Source organism: Trachurus trachurus, assembly GCF_905171665.1.
Source record: "Trachurus trachurus genome assembly, chromosome: 7".
In the NCBI taxonomy this organism is placed as follows: domain Eukaryota; kingdom Metazoa; phylum Chordata; class Actinopteri; order Carangiformes; family Carangidae; genus Trachurus; species Trachurus trachurus.
In genome coordinates, this window is record NC_139901.1 from 31,076,775 (window position 1) to 31,097,442 (window position 20,668).

A 20,668-nucleotide genomic window follows, 5' to 3' on the forward strand; every position below is an offset into this window, starting at 1 on the left:
TCTATTCTCTCGTCACAACCTACATTGGGGTCCAGTCCCAGCTCCAGTGTCTGAGTCTCATTTTCACAAGTTGTCTTGGTAACAAACTTTACTAGTCTGTGCTTCTGCACTTTTCCTCTGCTAGGGTAGTAGACTAGGTAGGCGGGACTGCCCTTATCATGTCCTACAAAAAGTCCTCTCTCGCACCTAGAATCCAGCTTTCCTCTGTCTTGTTGGTAAGCATAGCACACTGACCCGAATTTATGCACCCTGGCTAGATCACACTTTTTACCTGTCATTGCAGTATATGGGGTAGTGCCAGTGTGCTTGTTAAAACACCGGTTCCTGGTATAGGCTGCTTCCTGGACGGCATAGTGCCAAAGACTTTTAGGTAGGTCACTGTCAATAAGCATACACCTTGCCATCTCGAATAGAGTACGCCCTTCCCTTTCAGCTATCCCGTTCTGGTGCGGGGAGTAAGGACAGGAAGTCTCGTGTCTGATTTTGTTCTTTCTCAGTAGTGTCTGAAATTCTCTGTTAGTGAATTCAGTCCCATTGTCTGATCTTATACATTTCACAGTGCCGTAGGGCGCTACGTCTGCCAGATACTTCTCAGTGGCCTGGATTGTATCGCTTTTTGCTTTCAGGAAGTAAGTGGACACTGTCCCTGTGTACACATCTGTGAAAGACTGCATGTACTTGTAACCGTCTATGGACGGATTGCTTACTGGGCCAGCTAGATCTGTGTTCACCAACTCGAGTGGTGTCTTTACCTTATCAGTAGGATCTCTGTTCCTCGTTTGAGTAAACTTTCCCTCTATGCACACTACACATTCTTTATCAGGCTTACGCTTTGCACCTTTAATGTGCATGCCCTCTGTTACATTCTGTAGCTTCAAGATATCATCGTAATTGCAGTGACCCATTACTTCGTGCCAGGTCTGGATATCATAGCTAACATGGCACACATCACCTACATCACACTCGGTTTGTAAGTAGTACATCCTATTACATACATAAATATCAAACCTAGTGCCATCTGGCATCACTATGGCATCTTTACCTTCATCAAAGAACACTTTTGCACCGTGAGCAGTAGCAGACTTCACTGAAAAGAGTTCTTGGGGGTATGAGGGGATGTAGAGAGCGTTCTTTAAAGTCACTGCACACCGGCGCCCCTCACTGTCTATGAGACATACCTGTGCGTCCCCCTTGCCTTGCGCCACTCCGGCTGTACGCTTCCCGTCTGCTAGCTCCATGCAATGTCTCTCTGGCTTGAAGGTGCTGTCGAAGTTCTTAAACTTGCTCCGGTCATTGATGATATGGGACGTCGCGCCCGTGTCCACGATCAGTCCCTTTCTCCGTCCCTGCGGTTGCTCTGAGAGGCTGGCATCTCCTGTTTGCGCGCGGAAGGTGTAGTCCTCTCCCGTGGCGCCATCTGGTCCACGACCTGCTCTACGTCCACCGCCGTCGCCGCCCCCGCCATCATGGACACACGCACAGCGGGTGTTGCGTTCACGTTCCTTCTTGTTACACACCTTGTCTGTGTGCCCCCTGCTTTTGCAGAAACTGCACCAAACCTTCTCTGTACAGTCATCCCTTCTGTGTCCCTTTTCTCCGCAACGCCAACACACCATCTCCGCTGGCCCGGTCCTTTTCCGCGGCGCCGCTTGAGCCCTGAGCACCCTCTCTCCCGGCTCTTCCACGACAGAGTCTGAATCTTCTGAAGCCTCGAAATTTCGCAGCTTTGTCTTGAACTCTGCCAGCCTCATGTCCGCCGAGCCATGTGTCACCAACAGCGTAAACGGCTTGTACTTCTCTGGTAACCCCCTCATCACCATTGCCATCATCAGTCCCTCACTCGGTGCTTCACCCGCACTCCTAAGCGTTGTGAAGATTTGCTCAGCTCGGATAATGTATTCGGTTACAGTCTCGCTTTCAGCCTTCCTCAACGCAGTCATGGTTATGTACAGGGAGACAATCCGGGGCCTACCTTTTCCGATGTAGTGTTCTCTTAACACTTTGAGACTTTCTCTGCCATTGTCCTTTGTGTCTCTGAATATCAGGCCCAAGCTTGTATTGTCAAGTAGCGGCGCCAATGCACAATAGGCGTCCGCGTTTAGCTTGTCGTCTTTAGCTTTTTCTTCCTCCGTTAGCGGTCCAGCTGGCTCTGTGAGGATTGTCTGCTTCAGCCCCGCTCCGTGCATGCAGCACAGCATCCTTTCTTCCCAGAGCTCGTACTCCTCCGCTCTCCCGTCGAACTTGGGCCATTTGGTCTTGCTTCCTGTCGCCATGGCTTTTTGTGTTTGTAGCTCTTACTTGTTTTTAGCCTAGCTTTAGCTTCCCGGTACTCGATGCTAAGCTAGCTCTTTTACACTTCTGTATGCTAGCGCAACCTTGCTAGCTTTCGCCGCATGTGTCCGTCAAACTTTAGAATTATTCTCGGTTACTGGGCCCATAACCTGTTAACTGTTAGGCTTCACTGCCTACTACAGCGGAATAATAATTCTATAGAAGAACGGTGTCTCTTCAGCCAACCGGCATACTTTATTTCGGTGCCCAGAAACATGTTGCTCTCCGTGAGAGCCAGGTACAGGAGAGAGAGAAAAAGCTGCAGTATATTTCCCTTCAGGCCACGCGACACATGACCACATCCAGCGCAACAGCGCCTCCCCATGGACAAATACAGTTACATGCATTCATACACTTAAACCACTCTCAACACAAGTACATCGTCTTTTTTCAACATAAATCCACATATTTTCTATTAATTATCAATTAATAAGACACTATGGAGGACCGTGACAACTGCACAGACATAAGTGAACAAAATGAAAATAAAAGCTACACACAAAAAAAGAAAGAAAGACCCACAACACAATGTCAACACAAACCTTTTTTCGAAGTTAAAGTCCAACATGCATGTCAAATGAGTGTAGGGCAAAGATGAACTGCTTATAGATAATTCAGCTTCACTTTGAATGATGCAAAGTCTCCAAAATCCAAACATTTACATTTATTTTGGAAATTTGCTTATCGGCTCTTGCGCCGAGAGTTTGATGAGACAAAACATTCAACTCTCATGTCTGTACAATAGATATTAAGCAACAGCTGGCAGTGTGTTAGCTTAGCTTAGCACAAAAACAAGGAAAATGTAAAGAAACGCACCTACTGTACATGCACATGATACATTCATTAATTAACATGCAAAATGTAATTTGTATAATCTTTGGGACAAAATTGACACAGCCTGTGTAGTATAATCTGTAAATGATTGTGTTCGCAGGTGTCTGTTAGAAAAGAGATCCTAATTTGAATGAGAAAACCTGGTTAAATCAAAGATTTAAAAGCAAAAAGAAGCATGAGCCACATCCAAAAACTATTAAATGTCTAGAAGAACACATCTTTTTCTGAACAAGTTATAAATAATCAGTCCTGGCACAGGTTGGTGAAATGAAATGTGCTCTGAAAAGTTGTGTTGTTTTAGCCTGCAGTAAAACTAAAAAAACATCCATGCAGCAGTGACTTCAGTGGAGCTCGTTACTCTGAACAGAGAGGAGCCCTGACAGAGATAAAGCGACGCCGGGTCGTCTGAGGGCCAGAGAGTCCAGAGAGCTGCCGCCACATAAAAGCACTGAGACTGAAAAACAACAACATTAGCAGCTCCTCTCGTGGGAGAAGACAGTTGATACATTTTGTGAGAAAATAGAAAGCTGGTGAATCGTCCCACTCAACAAACACTGAAGCGTTTGTTTTGAAGGGTTTTAATACTTTATCTGTGGCAGAGTTGACGCCAGCTGCAGCTGAATGTGTTTCTGTTTCACGCCTTCTCACTTACTAGGGTTTGGTTTGGTTTAGATGAGTTAGTTTAGTATCATTTGGTTTGGTTTAGTTTAGTTTAGTATAGTTTAGTTTGGTTTGGTTTAGTTGGTTTGGTTTGGTTTAGTTTAGTTTAGTTGGTTTTATTTGCTTAAGTTTAGTTTGTTTGCTTTGGTTTAGTTACGTTTAGTTTAGTTTAGTTTAGTTTAGTTAGTTTGCTTTAGTTTAGTTGGTTTAGTTTAGTTGGTTTTGTGTAGTTAGATTTTGTTTGTTTGGTTTAGTTTAGTTTAGTTGGTTTAGTGTAGTTAGATTTTGTTTGTTTGGTTTAGTTTAGTTTAGTTTAGTATATTTTTGTTAGTTTAGTTTAGTTGGTTTTCTTTGCTTAAGTTTAGTTTGTTTGTTTGGTTTAGTTAAGTTAAGTTAAGATTAGTTGGTTTAGTTTAGTTTAGTTTAGTTTAGTTTGTTTGCTTTGGTTTAGTTTGTTGAGTTGAGTTTAGTTGGTTTAGTTTAGTTTGTTTGCTTTGGTTTAGATTAGTTACTCAGGTCCAGCAGTGCACACTGCATGGGATAAATGACATTTAAAAATGAGACCCATTTAATAATAATAATAAAAAAAAGAAATAACCTAAAAGCATAAATAGACATAGACACATAATAAAGATGAAACCAAGCAGGAAGTAGTGACAGCAGTGCAAGATGGATTGAAATATTGCAAATGATGATGAAGGTTGATCCTGCAGTGAAGAAACAGAGCAGGTTCAGGGCCTGAGTTGGTTTCACCTGCACAAATAATAAAGGGTCATGATGAAGTTTTTACATTTTATTTTTCACACTGCAACTTTCCTATTGGTTTTGTTTTTTTTAGATCCGGTACATCTCGCAGACCCAGGGCCTTCCTGCCGAGTACCTGCTGAGTGCAGGGACCAAGACCAGTCGCTTCTTCAACAGAGGCCCAGACTCCAGCTACCCGCTCTGGAGACTGAAGGTGGGTGTTCCTGCAGAGATACTGGTCCTTGAACACAACACGCTGAAGAACAGTAAAGACAGATTTACTGTGGATACTGTGCTTGTTTCTGTTTCAGACTCCTGCAGAGCACGAGTCAGAGATGGGGATCAAGTCAAAGGAGGCAAGAAAATACATCTTCAACTGTCTGGACGACATGATGCAGGTCAGGAAGTCAACGTCTCATTATCAGGTTCAACTCATGGAAACTTTATTGTCATCCACAACCACATGCAAATTCACAGTAGGAGTGAGATTCATTCATTCATTTATTTCCCTGCAGCCAGTGGTGCAATGAATATTTAAATAATGCAAAATAAGACTGGACATGAGATGGAAAATGTGATAAAAGATTTAGTTTAGTTGGTTTGGTTTGGTTTAGTCTAGTGTAGGTCGGTTTGAGTTAGTTTAGTTGATTTGGTTTAGTTGGGTTAGTTGGTTGGTTTGGTTTGGTTTGGTTGAGTTTAGTTGGTTTGGGTTAGTTTAGTTGGTTTGGTTTGGGTTAGTTGGTTTGGTTTAGTTGGTTTGGTTTAGTTTAGTTGGTTTGGTTTGGGTTAGTTCAGTTGGTTTGGTTTAGTTAGTTTGGGTTAGTTCAGTTGGTTTGGTTTGGATTAGTTTAGTTAGTTTGGTTTGTTTTGGTTTGTTTTGGCTTACTTTGGTAGTTTAATTGGTTTGGTTACGTCTGGTTTATTAGTTTAGTTTGGTGTGTTTTAGTTTTGTTAGTCTCGTGTGGTTTATTTTAGTTAGTTTGGTTTGGTTTAGTAGGGTTAGTTTAGTTAGTTTGGTTTGGTTTAGTTTAGTTGGGTTGGTTTGGTTTAGTTTAGTTAGTTTAGTTGGTTTGGTTTAGTTGGGTTAGTTTAGTTGGTTTGGTTTGGTTTGGTTTAGTTGGGTTGGTTTGGTTTAGTTTAGTTAGGTTGATTTGGTTTGGTTTAGTTTGGTTTGGTTTGGTTTGGTTTAGTTAGTTTTGTTTGGTTTGTTTTTGTTTAGTGTAGTTATTTTGGTTTATTTTAGTTGGTTTGGTTTAGTTAATTATCAGGTTCAACTCATGGAAACTTTATTGTTATCCACAACCACATGCAAATTCACAGTAGGAGTGAGATTCATTCATTCATTTATTTCCCTGCAGCCAGTGGTGCAATGAATATTTAAATAATGCAAAATAAGACTGGACATGAGATGGAAAAGGTGATAGAAGATTTAGTTTAGTTGGTTTGGTTTAGTCTAGTGTAGGTCGGTTTGAGTTAGTTTAGTTGATTTGGTTTAGTTGGGTTAGTTGGTTGGTTTGGTTTGGTTTGGTTGAGTTTAGTTGGTTTGGTGTAGTTAGTTTGGGTTAGTTAGTTTGGGTTAGTTTAGTTGGTTTGGTTTAGTTGGGTTAGTTTAGTTGGTTTGGTTTGGTTTAGTTTAGTTGGTTTGGTTTGGGTTAGTTCAGTTGGTTTGGTTTAGTTAGTTTGGGTTAGTTCAGTTGGTTTGGTTTGGATTAGTTTGGTTAGTTTGGTTTGTTTTGGCTTACTTTGGTAGTTTAATTGGTTTGGTTACGTCTGGTTTATTAGTTTAGTTTGGTGTGTTTTAGTTTTGTTAGTCTCGTGTGGTTTATTTTAGTTAGTTTGGTTTGGTTTAGTAGGGTTAGTTTAGTTAGTTTGGTTTGGTTTGGTTTAGTTTAGTTGGGTTGGTTTGGTTTAGTTTAGTTAGTTTAGTTGGTTTGGTTTAGTTGGGTTTGGTTTGGTTTGGTTTGGTTTGGTTTGGTTTAGTTTAGTTGGGTTGGTTTGGTTTAGTTTAGTTAGTTTAGTTGGTTTGGTTTAGTTGGGTTGGTTTGGTTTAGTTTAGTTAGGTTGATTTGGTTTGGTTTAGTTTGGTTTGGTTTGGTTTGGTTTGGTTTGGTTTAGTTTAGTTAGTTTTGTTTGGTTTGTTTTTGTTTAGTGTAGTTATTTTGGTTTATTTTAGTTGGTTTGGTTTAGTTACTTGGGGTTGGTTTAGTTTAGTTAGTTAGGTTTAGTTTTTAGTTAAATTGGCTTGGCTTGGTTTGATTTGGTTTGGTTTGGTTTGGTTAGTTTAGGGTAGGTTGGGTTAGTTAGTTTAGTTTGGTTTGTCAGACACTCTACTACTACAACTGCGGGCAAATCGACTGTGGACTTCCCGTCTCTCCTCTGCAGGTGAACATGACGAACCTGGAGGGGACGGACATCTTGGCGGAGAAGGCCGACAGACGGGAGTTCATCGACCTGCTGAAGAAGATGCTGACGCTGGACGCAGACAAACGCATCACGCCCATGAAGACGCTGAACCACCCGTTTGTTACCATGACGCACCTGCTGCACTTCCCCCACAGCTCACAGTAAGAGACAGTTCATTAAAGTTCCAGTCCGTGAATCTATCTATCTGTGCTCACTGCAAAAATTCAATATCTTACCAAGAATATTTGTCTTATTTCTAGTCAAAATGTCATTTCTAGTCAAAATAAACCTCATTATACTTAAAATAAGACTCATCACATTTAAAAAGTAGCTTGTTTTCAGACACTTTTTACTTTTTTCAAGCTAATTTTCCACTTTAAAGGATCATAGGGCAGGATTAATGAGAACGGCCAGTGACGCGACGGCCGCTGCGCGTAACTACAGCAACCAGCGAAGCCACCGGCACGGGAGCGCGCACAGACTCTTCACTGTTTACTTTACTCTTTACAGTCTTTCCTATCTGGGGGGGGGGGGGGGGGGGGGGTATTTTACTGTAGGTTCTCTCTCTCTCTCTCTCTCTCTCTCACAGACAGACAGACACACACACACACACGCACACACACACACACACACCTGCCTCTTCACTGTGCTGCAGCAGGGGGCTGCTGTCTGTTCCTCTGAGCTCCTCTGCATGGATCTCTATGGGCTCCTACAGGCCGGTACCGAGAATTAACGTGCCGGGTCCGGGTGTCGGAGCGCATCTGTCAGGGTCCGCGGTCCCATGCAAACCAATCAACACCAGACATATTCATGATTTCATTAAAAAAAAAAAAAAAAACGGACGCGTCGCAGACACGCCGGCCAGCACGTGAAAAGTGGACGTGTCTGGGCAAAAGAGGACGTTTGTCCACCTGCCTGATAACGTTGTTAAAGTTATAACGTCGGCTTTTAGCCGCTAGCTGCGGCTAACGGCTAATAATAAGACAGTAGTGATGAGGGAGAGGGTGTGTAAGTTAGTGACCTGCCTGCTGCTGTGTGCGTGTGTGAAGGGAGGGGGAGAGAGAGTGGCGGCGGGGGGGGGTAACAGGGCTTTCAGTTGTGCTGGGTCGTTTGCTGGCAGTAACAGTAATTTGGATCCACCTGGTTCAGAGCGATTGATATAACAGGGAGTGTCGCTACTCTGTTACTATATCCATGGCTCTGCCGCGGTTGCCCTCTTCATGTCTCCATTCCATTGATCCATTCGAAGGCAGTCGTGGACGCGCTGACGTCAGGTCCGCCGGCCAGCGCGCGAAATTCACCCCCTGAATTGCAGCGCATTTTGCAGCACAGAGAGATACGCGGATGGGCTCGTTCTTTTTGGTTTTGAACGCTTCCTCACCCATTATTATTTAAAAAACGTAAAACGCATGGGTATTTTCCGCTATTTTCTCACAAATCCTGCCCTATGATCCTTTAAATAAGTAGGAAAATCTGACAGTGGATCAAGTTTTTTCTTTTTATTACAAGCACAAAAACTTGCTTTCACTGGCAGATTTTTCTACTTATTTCAATTGAAAATTAGTTTGAAACAAGTAAATATTATCTAAAAACAAGCTAATTTTTAGGTGATGAGTCTTATTTTAAGTGGAAAGAGATTAGTTTAGACTAAAATTGAGACATTTTGACAAGAAAGAAGACAAATATTCTTGGAAAGATTTTGAGTTTTTGCAGTGCTTTGCTTCACTTATTCACTCTATTATTCCTTTGCAGTGTCAAGTCCTGCTTCCAGAACATGGACATATGCAAACGCAGGTGCAGCGCCTTCGAGAACGGGAAAAACATGTTCGCCAGCAACAACACGCCGAGTGCAGGCGCCAACCTCACCGTCACCTTCAGTAGCCAATTAAACCAGCACAATCAGGTGAGAATCTGTCTCAGGGTCTTGTTTTGATTTGATGTTGAGCCAGATTTAATTAATTAAGATAAGAAAAGATAAGAGATACTTTATTCATCCCAGGCTGGGAAATTATTGTGCTACAGCAGCAGCTATTACCATACAGTAGAGACAGAAAAATAAGGAGAAAGAAAAATCAATGTTATATCTGTAGTTTTGCAAAGTGAAAAAAACATGTGTGCATTGATTTCTACATCCAGAATCCAATTTATTACATTCATCTTGTGTTTTATTTGCTTTATTACACTCTATGTTTCAGAAAAATCTTCAGTGTTGCATCACTGGGCACTGAGTCGATGCTAATCAATGTTTTCACACCACTGATTAACATCAACTTCTACAATTATTGTACCTTTATAGCACAGTAGTGTGGTGATGTAGAAGTAGTATAATAATATATATTCTTCCTCCTTCCTGTAAATGTGGTGCTGGTGGGAAAAACAGCAGGAACATTATTATCCGTGTTGAGGAAGTGTTCATGGCTGATTAGTTTGTCCCTCATAAAGTGACCACTGGCTGTGTTTTCTGTTATAAAACATATTTGTAATGTAAACAGGTCTGTGTGTGTTTGAGCTGATGAAACTGATCAATGTTCACTGGTTTATCTTTCCTACACACACATACGAACAAACACACACACCTGGAGCCTGTGTTACTTTCACTATTTCCTTCCTGAACCTGATTAGTCTTCTCAGGTGTTAAGTTCACGGTAACTTTATTTGTACCTGCAGGTAGATCAGGTTTACAGGGAGGTGAGTCGGACCTGATAAAGTGACAACAGTGCCCAAATACTAAAAAATAAAATAGGGATAGAAAATAAAAAATAATAAAATACATGACACTAAAATATATAAAAAAAGAATGAAAAAAAGTTGAAAAAAAGAGCGCAAGATCAATCAGCAGACCTTATTTCTAGGGCACTTCTCATCCAAAAAAACAGCCCAAAATGCTTTACATGATAAAATAATAAACATTTATGCACATACACACACTTTTCAAGTAAAATTAAAACATTGAGGAAACGCTATCTTTTACTCAACAATTTGCAAACAGGTAGGTCTAGGTTTGTTTTTAAAAATGTCCACATAACGATAAAAGGAGGCCTCACCATATTAAGTTTTACTTGAGATTTTTGTAATGATTAAAATGCCGCTGCCTGAATATATCTGTATATTTATCTATATCTATAATAAAGTCATATGTTTCCTCTGTGTGGTCCAGATGGCGTCGACCGGAGGACAGTCCCTGTCCCTCAGCAGCAACGTCCCCTTACTGAACTACCAGCCCGGCCTCTACCAGCAGGCCACCATCAACATCCCGGGTCTGACGCAGCAGGGCGTCCCGCTGCAGACCAGACCCACGCAGCTCTGCACCCAGACCGAGCCCTTCCAGCAGACCCTCATCGTCTGCCCCCCCACCATCCAGGGTGAGAGAGGGGGGGGGGGGGGGGGTGCATGTTGAATAATGCAAAATAAGACTGGACATGAGATGGAAAAGGTGATAGAAGATTTAGTTTAGTTGGTTTGGTTTGGTTTAGTCTAGTGTAGGTCGGTTTGGGTTAGTTTAGTTGGTTTGGTTTAGTTTGGTTTGGTTTGGTTTGGTTTAGTTGATTTGGTTTGGTTTAGTTGGTTTGGTTTGGTTTAGTTGGTTTGGTTTAGTTGGTTTGGTTTAGTTTAGTTTAGTTGATTTGGTTTAGTTTAGTTGATTTGGTTTGGTTTAGTTGGTTTGGTTTGGTTTAGTTGGTTTGGTTTAGTTGGTTTGGTTTGGTTTAGTTTAGTTGATTTGGTTTAGTTTAGTTGATTTGGTTTGGTTTAGATGGTTTGGTTTAGTTGGTTTGGTTTAGTTTAGTTGGTTTGGTTTAGTTGGTTTGGTTTAGTTGGTTTGGTTTGGTTTAGTTTAGTTGGTTTGGTTTGGTTTGGTATAGTTAGTTTGGTTTAGTTAGGTTAGTTAAGTTGTTTTGGTTTAGTTGGTTTGGTTTGGTTTGGTTTGGTTTGGTTTGGTTTGGTTTGGTTTAGTTAGTTTGGTTTAGTTTAGTTTAGTTGGTTTGGTTTGGTTTGGTTTGGTTTGGTTTGGTTTAGTTTAGTTTAGTTGGTTTGGTTTGGTTTGGTTTGGTTTGGTATAGTTAGTTTGGTTTAGTTTAGTTTAGTTGGTTTGGTTTGGTTTAGTTAGTTTGGTTTAGTTGGGTTAGTTAAGTTGGTTTGGTTTAGTTTAGTTGGTTTGGGTTAGTTTAGTTGGTTTGGTATAGTTAGTTTGGTTTAGTTAGGTTAGTTAAAGCAGAAGTGAGTGATATATTTGTGTTAATATAAGTCTTAAATAGTTATATCTTCCGACAGCAATCACTTACATAGAGTGTTTGGACTGAAACACGGGTCTCTCAGTCCCTCTGCTCTGCTCTGAGCCGAAGAGAAAACATTTATCGTATCCTACAGTTTTTATCCAATGAGGAGAGAGAACGGCATGCAGGGCTGTGTGTGCAGCCAAGGAACGCCGTGAATGTGGTGACGTAGGGACAAGGACTGTTATGGTGCGTTCAAGGAAACTCGTATTTTTCCGACCGTGAAGTGGTACCAGTTTGATCTGGTACGAGTTCACGGGTCGGAAGTTACGAGTGGCCGTTATAGTGACTTTCACCGGTAAAACAGGTCGGAAAAACACGAGTGGGTTGCCTGGAACCCTACAAAGTCGTAAGTTGTGACTTGAAGCTGTAATTTACGATTTCAAAAGCCTGCCTGGAACGCAGCATTAGCGAAAACGACCGGATCACTCACTTCTGCTTTAAGTTGGTTTGGTTTAGTTTAGTTTAGTTGGTTTGGTTTGGTTTGGTTTAGTTAGTTTGGTTTAGTTGGGTTAGTTAAGTTGGTTTGGTTGAGTTTAGTTGGGTTGGGTTAGTTTAGTTGGGTTGGGTTAGTTTTATGCACATACACACACTTTTCAAGGAAGATTAAAACACTGAGGAAACACTATCTTTTACTCAGCAATTTGCAAACAGGTAGGTCTAGGTTTGTTTTTAAAAATATCCACATAACGATAAAAGGAGGCCTCACCATGTTGTATTGATGACATCATGTGATGTCCTCTAACGTCTGTCCTCTCCGTTCTGCAGGTCTGCAAACCGCCAACAAGCCGTCTGGTTACCCAGTGAGGATGGACAACTCCGTCCCTCTGGTCCCTCAGAACCAGTCGTCCCAGTCTCTGCACATCCAGCCCGGCATGCTGGCACAGGTAGGGGGCGTGTTTTATTTATAGAAATAAACTGACTTCTTTCCTACTCCGGTCGACTCGCTGCACTTCACTGTCTGTCACTGCTGACGACGGACCGACTGACACCCAGCCATTATAAACTATGCAGGATATTGACTAGGGCTGGGACGATACGCTTTTCTCCCCCGATTCGATTCTTCTACGATTTTTTGGATGGCTATTCGATTTAAATTGTGATTCTACGATATTGCAGATTCTCTCGATTTTTAGTCTGCATTTTTAACATTTATCTGCACACAAATACTGTAGGAGCCTATAAATTAACATACTCCATTATAAAGTGAACTTAAACCCTTTTCAAAACCTGTACTCTCTGTATGTAAAAAAGGCTAACAAATGCACATTGCACAATATTAAAAAAAAAAATCCCCCCCAGAATTTTCTTTTTCAAAAAAAAAAATCAATTTAAAAATCGTCCAAAAAGATATCGCAATATTTATGTGAATCGATTTTTTCTCCCACCCCTAATATTTACCATATGTTTCATTTTTACCGTCATTAAACAGCTTCGGACTAACTGTGATGTTAGATAAATGATTTGTAACTTGTTACAGAGAAAGTAGAGGCTCCTTCCACATCGCTGCTGGAAACCAAACCTGCGATCAGAGCCTCTGACCCGGTGTCACAGCTCTCCTCCTCTCGTCTCGGTGCAGCTGGCACCGCGGCTCCGCAACACAAACGCACCCCGTAAACAGTAAAGTTAATCTCTTGTTTATGACAGAAAAAACTACACACAATACACACATCGTAATAACACGTGTATGGTAATACATCGATCCACTGATTGATTATCAAAGGCTTCAAATGCACGAACGGGAGGAGGCTCAACAAAACAGCAGCTGTGACCAGGCATGCAAAACATATGCAATTAAAAATCGATGAACGTCATATTCTGATCAACATTATGTTTCAAATTAATTATTTTGCTCGTAAACTGTGTAATAAGCATGAAGTATGAAACCAGTTCCATACTTCCTGTCGGGGTTTATTTCTCCATAACAACCTCCGAACTATACATTATCCCTTACTTAATGTATGTCTGTGTGTGTGTGTGTGTGTGTGCGTGCGTGTGTGTGTGTGTGTGTGCGTGCGTGTGTGTGTGTGTGTGTGTGTGTGTGCAGCAGGGCTGGCCAGCAGGAACGCAGCAGATCCTCATCCCGTCCACGTGGCAGCAGATGCCGGGCATGGCCATCCACAACCCGGGCCAGGCCGTCGTGCCGGACGCTCCCATGGCAACGGCCGCTGACGGTCAGCAGGTTGCAGGCTGGAGGTGAGCTCACTCATTCATTCATTCATTCATTCATTCATTCATTCATTCATTCATTCATTCAGTGACACTAGATTAAGTTAATCTTGTTCCTCTTCTTTTTCTTCTTGTTTTGTTCTTCTCCTTCTCTTCTTCTTGTTCCTCTTATTCTTTATCTTCTTCTTTTCCTTCTCCTCCTCCTCCTTCTTTGTCTTTTTCATCTTGTCCTTCTCCTCCTCCTGCTTCTCCTCCTCCTTTTCCTTCTTTTTCCTCTTCTCCTTCTCTTCTTCCTTCATCTTCTTGTTCCTCTTCTCCTTCTTTATCTTCTTCTTCTTTTCCTTCTTTTCCTCCTCCTTCTTTGTCTTCTTCATCTTGTCCTTCTCCTCCTTCTTCTCCTCCTTTTCCTTTGTTTTCCTCTTCTCCTCCTTCTTCTTCATCTTGTCCTTCTTCTCCTATCTCTTCTTCTTCTTCTCCTTCTTTATCTTCTTCTTCTTTTCCTCCCCCTCCTTCTCCTTCTCCTCCTCCTTCCTCTTCTTCTTCATTTTCAGGGGTCGTCATGGCAGCCAGTACGACGGCGGCGGCCAGCAGGACTCTGGCGGCGGCCGTCACGCTGCCGCCGCCTCCCAGAACCACAACAACTCAGGCGCCGCTCACTCCAGAGCCCAACAGGCCAAGAGGTCGAAGGCTCGACACGCCGCCGAGAGCAGAGCCAGGTGTGACCTCATCACGTACAACAGATACACATAGCGGTTTCACATTTCCCGAAAGCAACTTTGAACCGGCCGGCGCGTTCAGACTGAAAAAATAATTGGTTGAATTGACCTGAAAAGTCGGTTCGCAGCGGAACCTAAAAATAGTTGGTTTTTCCTTGCGAACCGTGACATCATCAGTGGGCGTGTCACTTAAGACGAGCAGGAAAGCAGGAAGGAGAAGGAAAGAAAGCAGGAAACCGTAACCATGTTATATACAGTAGCTTAGTAAAATAAAACTTAATGCAGACTGATCGGTTCAGTAAAACCTTTATTTATTTTTGTAAATGTGGTGATTTCTGTACATACAGAGCCCTGAGGCGGCGCTGCTCTTCTGTCCAGTAACGACACAGGAAGCTTCACTTTTCATTCAAACAAACTAATGCTACTGCCACAATTGTTAGATTTCATCAATGGGACCAACATTAATCTCCTAAAAATAATTTAACCAGCCGGTGGTAAACCTCTAAAAACCTACGGGTAAGTTCATTAGCGATAGTTTTCTCCCCCCGGGATGATGACGAAGGTTGGCCGGCCGACCAGCTCTGCAGAGCGGCTACTGCCTCTGTGATGTCGTCGCGGTCGCTGCGGAGCTTCACTTCTCCAAAAACCATCGGAGCATACTTATAAACAACTCGTATACTGCATACTGCGGTGTGAACGGTGTCGGTCTGCTGAAGTAGCATTCAGTATGCAGTACACAGTACATAATAACGTAGTATGTAGTAGGCAGTACGGTAGTATGCGGTTTCTGAAAGAGCCAGTGTGAAACAGCTAAGAGAGAGAAAGGTCAAAAGGTCACATCTTAATTTTGTGTCTGTCGTCTTCTCCTTCTTCTCCCTCTCTTCAGGCCGGTGTCCTCAGTTCTCTCCTCCACTGTGCTCCACAACACTTCCACTGTAGCCGGCGGCGACCAGTCACAGCCCATCGTCATCTCCGACACGCCCAGTCCGGCCGTCAGCATCATCACCATCCACAGCGACTCGGAGGACGAGGACGACAGGAAGTTCCCCGCTGCGTGGTGACGAGCTCTTCCTCCTGCTTTCATCAGTTTTTATATTTTTTCCCCTAATGTGTCTTAAGCACATTTAAAAACATACATTTTACATGACATGAATTACAAAAACTTACATTAAATCTTTACAATACATATAAATCATCATCCTAAATCAAAAAACATAAGACACTCTAGTACAACAGACTTTGAGAATAAAGTCATAGTTTTATGAGAAAAAAAGCCATAATATGACGAGAATAAAGTCATAATATTTGAACCTGTTGTTTTAGAGAAGGAAAGTTGTTAAAATGTTAAATTCTCATAAAATTGCCACTTTATTCTCGTAAAATTATGACTTTTATTATCGTGAAATTAGCTTTTATCATAAAAATTATGGCATTTTTCTCGTAAAATTACGTGTTTTAATTGTCTTGTACAATTCTGTCTTTTTTCTTGTAATATGATGACTTTATTCTCAAAGTCTGTGAAGAAAAATGTAGTGTACAGTGTTTTTTAAAGTAAAAGGCTAAACAAATCAAAGTGACAACAACAAAAAAACCTACATAAGCCTTTAAAACCTGGTCTGCTATGTATTTATGTGTGTGTGCGTGTGTGTGTTTGCACATATGGTATCTTACAGGTTATTATGTCATTCCAAGATGTTTTTTTATTCACTCACTCACCTTATTCTCTCTCTCTCTTCTTCCTGCAGCTCTGCAACGAGCCAGAGGACCAACGTGATCAGCTGCGTGACGGTGCACGACTCCCACGACTCTGATTCCTCCACCAGCAGCCCTCTCAGCCCCAAGACCTCCTCCTCTTCCTCCTCCTCTTCCTCTTCCTCCTCCCTGCAGAACACCACCAAGTCTCTGGCCGTCATCATGCCCTCGGTGAAGACTCAGCCCGGAGAGACGACCACCACACAGAAAACTGCAGCAGCTCCTGGTTAGCTCGGAATTTTTTTTGCTCCAAGTCTTTGTACATGTTTGCATAGAGAGAGAGTGTGTGCAAAGTACATAAATTCAGAAGTATAAGTGAATAGAAACAATACAAACATAAACATAATACACCCCCACCAATATAAAACATCAATATTAGTGACGTCTAATTTCTCTATATATCGTAAAGTGATACGCCAACATTTTTTTTTCGTGTCTTGCCTCACTCCCGAGTCCATGACCAGCAGATAGACACCATCCTTTCGACTGTGCGTGCAGTAACAAGGGAGATAGAGCCGTATCGCCGCTAATTAGCTTAGCTCAAACACTGGAAGTGTATACTGTAGGTAGTGTTAGCCTGCCTCCACCTAAAGTCGCTAATTAGCTTAGCTCAAACGCTGGAAGTGTATGGGTAGTGTTAGCCTGCCTCCTACCCGAGCCGAAATCAGCAGTCAGAAGCTGATTTCATTTTAGCTCTAAACTCTGTAAATATATCACTTTATCGACATTTCAAACATTTTTAGGCAAGAAAGTAGCAGTTTAGATCAGCAGTGTGTCGTTAATTTGTCTAAATACCAGCTGTTTACAATTTCGTTCGGACGAATTCGGCGCTACTCAAGCTAGCCGTTGTGACCAACGCACTTCCGGTTACTTTCACAAAATAAAACACCCATTGCCCTTTACATACAGAAAACCATGAGGATAGAATTTGTGCTTTTACTTTGAAATAGGAAGCTAACCTCGATGTAGCTAGCTTGAACCAAAATAAACTGTCTTTGTTTGAACCCTCCGTTTTGACCGGGGAGCATACGTCAGTCCGACTGCCCACAAGTCCGACGGCTCATTTCTCCGACTACCCATTCTACAGTGTTGAGGTCGGTTTAGGGTAAGGTTAAGGGTTAGGGCTACTTAAGTCGGAGAAGTGGGAGGTCGGACTGATGACGCAAAAATAAAGAAATGTATGGTCGGAGTCGGAGAAATGGGTGGTCGGAGAAATGGGTAGTCGGACAGACGTCATGCGCCCGTTTTGACCGATCTCGTCCCGTTAGCGGCATTTGACCGCTCAAGATGCCTTACCGGAGAGTTTTGTCAGCTCTGAGACGAAGATCGGCCTGTTTAGAGTTGCTGAAGAGTTTCTCTGATGACTTTAAGTGGAGGCAGGCTAACATTACCCATACACTTCCAGTGTTTGAGCTAAGCTAATTACGGGCGATACGGCTCTATCTCCCTCGTTACTGCACGCACAGTCGAAAGGATGGTGTCTATCTGCTGGTCATGGACTCGGTAGTGAGGCAAGACACGATTGATCCACAACTTAAAAGTTAGGGGGAGTTTTTCCTTCCACTTAAAGAGCATTAGGCGCCTCGCTATGAGAGATGCAAAAGCTATCCCTGTTATTTATAATGCACATATCATGCACAAGTGCTTTAAAACATATAATAGTGGAAGAAGCACAGAGTGCACAAATGAAAACCATATCAATCACATACATACACCCACACACACATACAACTTAACCAAATGCTGTTGTAAAAAGAAACGTTTCAAACTGTTTTTAACCTGTTTTTGAAAGTGATTCACATTTATTTATAATCTATTTCTTATCTCTGTATTTACTCATTATGTGTGTGTTTTTTTGTTGTTGTGTTTTTTAGAACAAACTACGAGCGGCTCTGGAAAGTCTAAGAAAGGTTCTGCTCAGCCGTCCAGTCGACCCGGAGAGTCGAACACGGAGCGGCATCAGCGAGCTGCGTCCAGCCGCTCTCAGCCTCTCAACCTGAGTCAGGTAACGTTGCTGCTTCCTGCTTCATTCCTCCTATAAAACTGATCCTGCATTCAATCAAAGTCGTCAAATGACTTTAGAATTAGATACTTTATTGATGCTCAATGGGAAATAATGTTATGTTACAGTTAAACAACAATATAAAGAAGAAGCAGCACAAATTTCCGTAAGGACAATAAAGGTCATATAAAGTTTAAGCGTTAAGTGAAGAGAACACATTACATGCACATACATTGACAAATGAGATAAATATATAGTACATAAATATAAGAAAAATATCAGCTTTTAATATAATATATAATATATAATGTGTTACGTCTGATAAAATGGACAAATGTTCCCTCTAATGATATTTGAAGAGGTTGAAATTGAAGTTTCTGCTGCAGAAGTACAGAAGGACAGAAGTATACATTTAACCCTCCTGTCGTCCTTCTGTTCCCTTCTTCCATCCTTCCTTCTTTCCTTCCTTTCTCCCTTCCTTCCTTGAACAAATAATTTCCCTCAATCCATCTTTCTTCCCTTCCCTTTTCCATTCCTTCTTTCCACAATCCTTTTTCCCTTCCTTCCTTCCTTCGTTGAACAAATCTGTTCCCTTCCTTCCTTCCTTCCTTCCTTCCTTCCTTCCTTCCTTCCTTCCTTCCTTCCTTCCTTCCTTCCTTCCTTCCTTCCTTCCTTCCTTCCCTTCGTCCTTACTTCTTCCTTCCTTTTTGACCCAATCTGTTCCCTCCCTCCCTCCATCTTTCATTCCTTTTTCCCTTCCATTTTCCTCCCATCTTTCCCTTTGTCCTTCCTTCCTTCCTTCCTTCCTTCCTTGACCCAGGAGGACAACAGGAGTGTTAAAAGTATTTTGCATTTAATAATTTATATTTTTGCAATTTTTTTTTTATCCACTCATTCATTTCTCTTTTGATTTCTATATTTATTTGTTTATGTATCAGTGTATTATTGATGTCTGGCTCATCACTCTCTGTTGTCCCAGGTGCATTTATTTTTGTAAATGTGGTGACTTCTGTACATACAGTACAGAGCCCCGAGGCAGCGCTGCTCTTCTGTCCAATACACACAGGAAGCTTCGCTTTTCATTCAAACAAACTAATGCTACTGCCACAATTGTTAGATTTCATCAATGGGACCAACATTAATCTCCTAAAAATAATTTTACCAGCCGGTGGAAAACCTCTAAAAACCTGCGGGTAAGTTAATCAGCGATCGTTTTTTCCCCCCCGGGATGACGACGAAGGTTGGCCGGCCGAGCAGCTCTATCAGTGTATTATATTGATGTCTGGCTCATCGCTCTCTCTCTGTCGTCCCAGGTGCAGCAGTCTGTGATGTCATCCTCTCGGCAGCCGACCTTCCCCCCCGCTCCTCCTCCTCCTGTCTCCTCTTCCTCCGCCTCCTCCTCCTCCTCCTCTTCCTCACACGCCTCCTTCGCTCGGCTTCACGACAACGCCCCCCTCTTCGCCTCCGCGCCCAACCTCTACGCCTACCCAGCGTCCGCCGCCCTGGCGTCCGTGTCTCAGGCCGTCGACCAGATGCAGCAGCACGGTAACAGCGGTAACAGCGGTAACGGCGGTAACGGTTCGTCTCGCCACAGCCGAGGAGGAGGAGGAGGAGGAGGAGGAGGAGGAGGAGGAGGAGGAGGAGGAGGAGTGACGGTTGCGGGGCCGTACTCCTCCTCTCTGGCTCTCCTCCAGAAGAACAGCAGCTTGGCGGCGTCGAATCCGGGACAGTACAACAGTAACAACAGCAACAGCAACAACCAACAGCAACAGCAGCTGATAGTGCAGCCTTTCCACCGCTCCAGTGCTGCGTATCCACGGAAACTCAACCAGTACCCCTACCTGTAACCATGGAGACATGATGGAGACGAGGTTCAGGCTTCTCTGCACCGTCCCGTGTCTTTGTTTTGCTTTTTGTTTTTACAACTCGTATTTTATTTTATTTTATTTTTTTTATATTTTAATCATGATCACTTTTTGTTTGTTTAAAGGGATAGTTCAACATTTTGGCGGCAAATTGGCCCATTGCCATAATCCCTATATAGTCATAGCAGTAGGTTCGTTACCTTTAATTGTCGGTGCAAGCTGTTTTTAGAACGGCGGAGCAGAGCCGTGAGCTGCTCAGAGCTACGCTACGGAGGCTCATTATGGGATTTCTTGGTTTCCCTCATCAAACTCATCAAATACACAATCCAACAGCTCCACAACGCTCTGGTGGACAAGTTGTGACCTGCACATTCACCACGCTATGAGATAATAACAGAACGTTACCAGACAGAGTTGTTTTAGAGGTAAATTCAGAGACTGCTTGATGAAAAACTGTCCCTGAAGGCAACGCGCATCAGCGGTTTTGCATGAATTTACCTCTACAATTAAAGGTAACGAACCTACTGCTATGACTATAGAGATTATGGCAATGGGCCAATTTGCCAAAATGTTGAACTATCCCTTTAAATAAAAACAAAAGAACTTTTCCTACTCGTGTGTGTGTGTTGCAGGCCGGTGTGTGAACAGTGCAGTCTAGAAAAGTCGGTGGTGAAATGAGATCAAAACTCATTTAATTGTAGCTTTTTATACGTCGTGTTTAAATAAATGGGATGAACGTTAACGCTGTTACAGGCTGCACTGTAAGATTTATTTCATTTTATTATCTGTGTGTTGAGGAGAAACTGGAACTTGACTTACTGTAATGCTGCTGCTGTTATATTATTATTATTATTATTATTATTAACATTAATATTATTATTGTCAATCATTTAATAGTTGTTTAAGAGTTGCATCTCCATT

The 20,668-nt window shown here is 42.3% G+C and overlaps 1 protein-coding gene across 1 annotated transcript in view; it reads left to right on the forward strand.

The window, feature by feature from the left end:
* Positions 1-19,729, forward strand: part of hipk1a (homeodomain interacting protein kinase 1a) — a gene marked incomplete at both ends in the record, with an annotated part of 35,432 nt that extends 15,703 nt beyond the window's left edge. Inside the window, 13 exons of the mRNA XM_083974678.1 lie at positions 4,664-4,783; positions 4,881-4,967; positions 6,952-7,133; positions 8,725-8,875; positions 10,130-10,334; positions 12,012-12,130; positions 13,291-13,439; positions 13,964-14,128; positions 15,015-15,185; positions 15,874-16,106; positions 17,755-17,885; positions 19,196-19,495; positions 19,538-19,729. Of these exons, the coding sequence (XP_083830804.1) occupies positions 4,664-4,783; positions 4,881-4,967; positions 6,952-7,133; positions 8,725-8,875; positions 10,130-10,334; positions 12,012-12,130; positions 13,291-13,439; positions 13,964-14,128; positions 15,015-15,185; positions 15,874-16,106; positions 17,755-17,885; positions 19,196-19,495; positions 19,538-19,729 (2,205 nt within the window). The remainder of the gene's footprint in view (positions 1-4,663; positions 4,784-4,880; positions 4,968-6,951; positions 7,134-8,724; positions 8,876-10,129; positions 10,335-12,011; positions 12,131-13,290; positions 13,440-13,963; positions 14,129-15,014; positions 15,186-15,873; positions 16,107-17,754; positions 17,886-19,195; positions 19,496-19,537) is intronic.
* Between the last annotated feature and the right edge of the window lie 939 nt (positions 19,730-20,668).